Source organism: Arachis ipaensis, chromosome B5 (assembly GCF_059453495.1).
Source record: "Arachis ipaensis isolate K30076 ecotype BB chromosome B5, ASM5945349v1, whole genome shotgun sequence".
Classification (NCBI taxonomy): Eukaryota; Viridiplantae; Streptophyta; class Magnoliopsida; order Fabales; family Fabaceae; genus Arachis; species Arachis ipaensis.
In genome coordinates, this window is record NC_142440.1 from 1,638,634 (window position 1) to 1,644,267 (window position 5,634).

General features: G+C 29.8%; 1 protein-coding gene across 1 annotated transcript; it reads right to left on the reverse strand.

Annotated features, from left to right (window-relative positions):
* Positions 1 to 465: 465 nt before the first annotated feature.
* On the reverse strand, positions 466 to 5,292 carry XTH30 (xyloglucan endotransglucosylase/hydrolase 30). The gene is made up of 4 exons (XM_016345686.3): positions 4,930 to 5,292; positions 4,749 to 4,849; positions 3,985 to 4,193; positions 466 to 1,253 (listed from the first exon to the last, which is right to left on the reverse strand). The coding sequence occupies exons 1-4, from the start codon at positions 5,162 to 5,164 to the stop codon at positions 725 to 727; spliced, it is 1,074 nt and encodes a 357-aa protein (XP_016201172.1). The 5' UTR covers positions 5,165 to 5,292; the 3' UTR covers positions 466 to 724.
* Positions 5,293 to 5,634: the final 342 nt, after the last annotated feature.

Genomic DNA, 5,634 nt, shown 5'->3' on the forward strand with positions numbered 1-5,634 from the left:
AAAAAAACGTAACATCACCTATATTTAATTTTACTGAATAAATTACCATTTGTATTCATAAAAGATATAGATGCTGACAAATGTACCCATATAAGAATAAAACGACAATTATAACCACGGAAGATGGCTTCCGTGTGCCAAGAGTACCCGAACGTTGGTTACACAATTGGTCCGTTAGGGTATTCTTGGCACACAGAAGCTATCTTTCGTGGGTACAATTATCGTTTTATTCTTATATGGATACATTTGTCAGCATTTATATCTTTCATGGATACAAATGATAATTTTACTCTCCCTAGCTCCCACTAACTAACCCTATAATATAGTCTTTAAAATAAAAAATTGTCGAAGTTAAAGCATAATCTAATTTTGTATTTAACATACAACCTAAACCACTATCAATTAATTGATGAATAGAGAAACCAACCACACAAATAATATAATTAGTGACCGGCAATGCAATTCTTGACACACACAAAGCTTGGACTTATTCATTTGTGCACTCATTCATGTAAATATATATTCCACCTACTGCAACCACATACACATATATAATACACTAACATAACACCAAACATATTATAAAAAATAAAAGAAGAAGAAAAAAAATGGACCTAAAAATAATCACTTGGTTTATTTATGGTTTCAAACAATTAAATATATAGACAAAAACCATATATAAAATTATATTGGACACTATTATTTACAACCCAATCATCACTCATCACATATCACCTTGATCGGCATCATCCACCGGAGTTGTAGTCCGGCCCTTCCGCCGAGACTGCCGGCGGTGGCTGCCGCCGAATTTCAACCTTCCAGTCTCCTTAAATCTTTGTTTCTCCGATGGTATAATGTCACATTCAGGTAATGGATTAGGGTACCTTAATGTATCATAACAATAAGAATAGTACATGTAACGCTGCCGGAACCGGCGCATCGCTAGGCGGCGCCTTGGGGTCACGGCAGCATAGTCTTGTGCCTCAAGATCGGCGTGTTGGTCGGAGCAAATGCTTCGGCCGGCCACGGTGGACTCTTCAATAGGGTCAACGGAGCAACCCTTGAGGACTAGGTCTTTAAATTCGGCTATAAAAGGTGCATATTTATAGTTCACTTTGTACTTTCCACCTGAAGTGGCCCAATTTGATGCATCCCAAATTGTTGCATATAATGACATTGGTTTAGATGGGTAATCAGCTCCCATTTCAGCACTTCTTAGCACCTCTCTAATTGGAACTTCATCAATGTAAAATCTGAAATAAATTCATACATAGTCGTTAAAATTATTATTAAACATATTTATGCCTAATTTCAAATTAGAAAAAAGTAAATATATTTTTCTGTCCGGAAATGTTTGGTAACCAAAGAAAATCAGACAAAAACAGCCGTAACTTATCTTATTTAGTATTCATTAATTGTTGCGACAATTAATTAATGTTAAATAAAGCAAGTTTTGGCTGTTTTTTTTGTCTACCTAGCATTACCCTTTTCTGTCTAACAATTTGTTAGAAGGATAAAACATCCCTTCATGGCTTGATAATCTCTAATTCAATGATCAACTATCTAAGTAATTGGTTTAAACGGTTTTGACATATTAATAAATTACTGTTTACGGTAGTTGTTTTATTTACTTAAATAGTTATAAATTAATTAAAAAAATTTTAAATTGTAAAAAATGCTTTGTTTAAAAGTCGAAAAAAATTTACTTGTTAAAAAACTACTTATTATTTATGTACTATCTCATAGCTACATGGAAATATCTAATTAAATGTTAGAATACAAAAATTTGCACTAGTTACACATAAAAATTATTGAACTTAAATATTTAAAAAAAAATAAAAATAAAAAAACTATTGTTTGGTAGTTGTCACACATAGGCAAATATTCCAATGAAATAAAAAAGAGATATTTGCCAGCTAGTTGTATTGAGTTTCAATTAGGTGGAACTATGGGGACAAGAAGGTTTGGCAAAGGGTATAGGAATCTATGAGCTTGCTTTAGTTTGGTTGATAATTAATTTAACTAAATTTTGTTGCCATTGATCATAGAGATTAATTAAAAAACGTAGTTCACATGCATGCTTCTTTATAGTGGACGAACTAATTCCCTGTTTTCTGATGAATTTTATTTATGCCACACTTTGTAGGTCCAGTTGGATTAAGATCAATAACAACACCGTCCTAATTAATTAACCTGCTTTATGGGTAGTTTAGAGCTTTTAATTGGATAATGAATTAGGCACATACGGTCCACTGAATTTATCTGGAGGAGAGAAATTTCAATCAAATTCTAGAAGCATAAATAATAATTAAATTATAACTAATTATATGTAATCATACAGAAATTAATAAATTAGGGAAATAATGCAATTTTGTTCACCCCACAACCCACAATCTCACCGGATATTAGGCTTTCACATCAAATTAAAGAATCAATTCAAATGATGATGATAATGAGAAGGACCATGATATTTATATGACTTGAAATAAAAGATATAGTCTCTCACATATGTCATGTATGATACAGATAAACATAAGGATAAGCACAAATTTATGTGATTAAAAATATAAGAACATTATTATTTTTTGTTTAATCCATTATATATCTTATCATGATCACCATAATAATGGTGAGAAGATAATGAGAATAATATAATTATGAAAAAAAAAAATTTTCAAGTTGCAGTGTGGGCCATAATGCACTTGTCCAAACTGGAAATAATATCATTCAATTCCAAACCATCCTTTTAGCAACGAAAACTATATGCCTTCAAATTTCAATTATAATCTTATAAAAACGCATCCCACACGCAACTCCAAACACTTTAAATCCCTTCCTCACGTTTGAGTCAAAACAAAAAAAAAAAAAAAAAAGAAAAACGATTCATCATTGATCATACATACACAAACACATCACGTTAAAGTTTAATACTATATTCCATAAATACACATTCCAGAAAAGACTTTCCCAGCATGAGCCAAATACAAAGGCACAAAAAGGGAAGACATCATTGGAAATACCAGATAGCAAAGTGCACGATATCATCGATACATCACTATTTTAATATTTATTCTTAACCTTAAGATTATGGGTACTGTTTTGTATTTCTCACTACTTTGAATTTTGACAGTTTGTAATGTGTAACTAAATCTTGCAAATAATTAGCACGTTTATTCTTCAGGGAGCAATTTTGAATTACATTAGACTACTACTACACAAGAATTCCCTTAATATTGGGGATGTAAAGTTTTGTATATGATTGTTAATTAATCTTCATGTGGTTTATTAACAATATCATATGATAATAAGCTCTAAATCATATTAATTAGGATAAAACGGCATGAATTCAACTATAAAATTTAGCTCATAAAAAACATATATCAATTCTAATCTTCAGGCAATTCAAAGCTATAAGCTGTGTACTTATTTTTGTGGAAAATATATCAGGTCAGAATCAAATACACATATACAGTTGTTTTCATGTAAATTTAGTAATTAAGAATGGTTAGATAATAATTTAGTCAAATTTATTAAATTATTTAATAATTATTAAATATCAACTTTATATAAAAATAATTACATATAAATTTCTGTTATATATTATATCCATTTATAGTCCATATATCACAAATTAAATATTGGGTGCTTTAACATTTTTTTTCTAAATTTATGAGTTTATTTTAATACATTAACATATATAATCAATATAAAAGGTAAATTACGAAAACTGTTTTACTTTTGTATAAATTAAATTCTAAATTTATATATTTGGTGAAACAAAAATATTATTTATAAATTAAAATTAATTATTAAAATTAACTATTAATATATTTATTTATAAATATATATAATTTAATTTATTTATAATATATATTTATATTTTAACGTATATTTTAAATATATTTATAACTGATTTTGATGATTAATTTTAATTTACAAATAGCATAGTCATGATGGAAAATTAAAAGTAATTAGAAGACTTACACAACATTCTTGGCAGTCCAAAGGATGCTGTATCTATGGTATTCCTTCGTAGGATCAAACCACAGGCGATACCTCTCCTCACGGCCACGGTGGGTGCTTCCGTTGCCGTACAAGTTGGTCTGAAACCGCCACGGTTTTCCCGCTAAGTTACCAAGAAATTCAAAGTCCAACTCATCGTGTGTCTTCTCGAACACATCACCATTTGATGTCTACCAAAATTAAAAAAAAAAAAATATTGAAGTAAAAAATAATAAAATCAAAATCTACAATAATCAATTCATCATCATGAATATGTAGAAGTAATCATGAAACCTAATTAAAGTTTCATAAGTGAACACAGTATGGGGCAACCATTGTTGAAGAGTGCAAAAATCTTAAATTGTACGTACCTATCTTCAATAATAATCTTCAATTGACTTTTCACAATTTCACTCATTGTCAGCAATTTTTAAATATCTTTTAATCCAATTAATTAAAGCAGTAAAGTTTGACTAATGTTTAATTAGTTGCGCGTTTTACTGATCCCAACGGAATAATTCAAAACAAAAAAGTAAAATTTGAAACAAGGAAGGAAAGAATCCATGCATGATGAGAAAACGAAAAAAGTTTGGGATTTACATACACGGAATAATCAATTCATTTCCATAAAGAAATTAAAGGAATAAGCGCAGTTCAACCGAGATTGATGGATGCTAATGCTATAATTTCAATTTATATATTATTTCATCGAAGAATCAAATAAAATAATTGTTTTAGTGACTTACATAAAAGGCGACGCAAATTCCAGCTGTATAATTTGATGGCAACTTGATATTAGCGCTGAAGAATCCATATTTGTACATACTGGATGATATGAAGCCAGAACCTGCTCAATTTTACGGAATTGTGAAAATTATAGATTTGGAGAGATGAAAAGAAGAAGAAAAGAGAGAGAATTGAATTTACCGGTGAAGCGATCGAGGAGGAGGTTAACGCCGTTGCCGTCATCGGAGCGAACAACGTTGCTATCTCCGAAGAGAGGAGAATAGCCATCGTTGAAGGGGATGGTAGCTAGGTCAAAAGCTGCGTGTGATGAGAAGAAGAAGAAGAAGATGAAGAGAAAGAGTGATAAGAGAAAATTATGATTACGATGAGTTTTGGGTATTATTTCCCCAAAACGACGTAAAGTATTATGATCCATATATTATGTATGTGTACTAATATTATTTAATTTAATAAATATTAGTATTAGTATTATTATTATTATGGTGCAGTGGTGTGTGTGTTTTTCTCTCTCATGGAATGGAAAATTGGAAACCTCAGTTTTGTGAGTTCTACACTCTATATTTATATAGACAAGAAGAACAAGACCGTGATGGAAGGAGGGGGCAAGAGAGAGAAGATTGGTATTCGTCTTTTTTGGCTGCTCATCATATGCCATTGCTTTTGGATTTTCATTATTTCTTTTATCTTCCTTTTTTTGACGTCCTGGTGTAATTAATTAGTTTTGGATGCCACTTTCATTATTCCTTTATTTAAGAAAAAATATAAGGTATCAATAAATTATCTGTCAATTTATTATCAATAATAATTAATTATTATATTTTAAATATATATATAAAAAGATACATTCAAAAAATATATCTATAAAAATATTTTTATTAGACTCAT

Bases quoted from the DNA above. Each gene is read 5' to 3' on its own strand.
- XTH30 (XM_016345686.3), bottom strand. From the start codon at position 5,164: ATGGATCATAATACTTTACGTCGTTTTGGGGAAATAATACCCAAAACT. The intron at 4,850-4,929 runs GTAAATTCAATT...AAAATTGAGCAG, and splicing joins CCTCCTCGATCGCTTCACCG to GTTCTGGCTTCATATCATCC. The intron at 1,254-3,984 runs GTAAGTCTTCTA...AATTTATTTCAG, and splicing joins TGGACTGCCAAGAATGTTGT to ATTTTACATTGATGAAGTTC.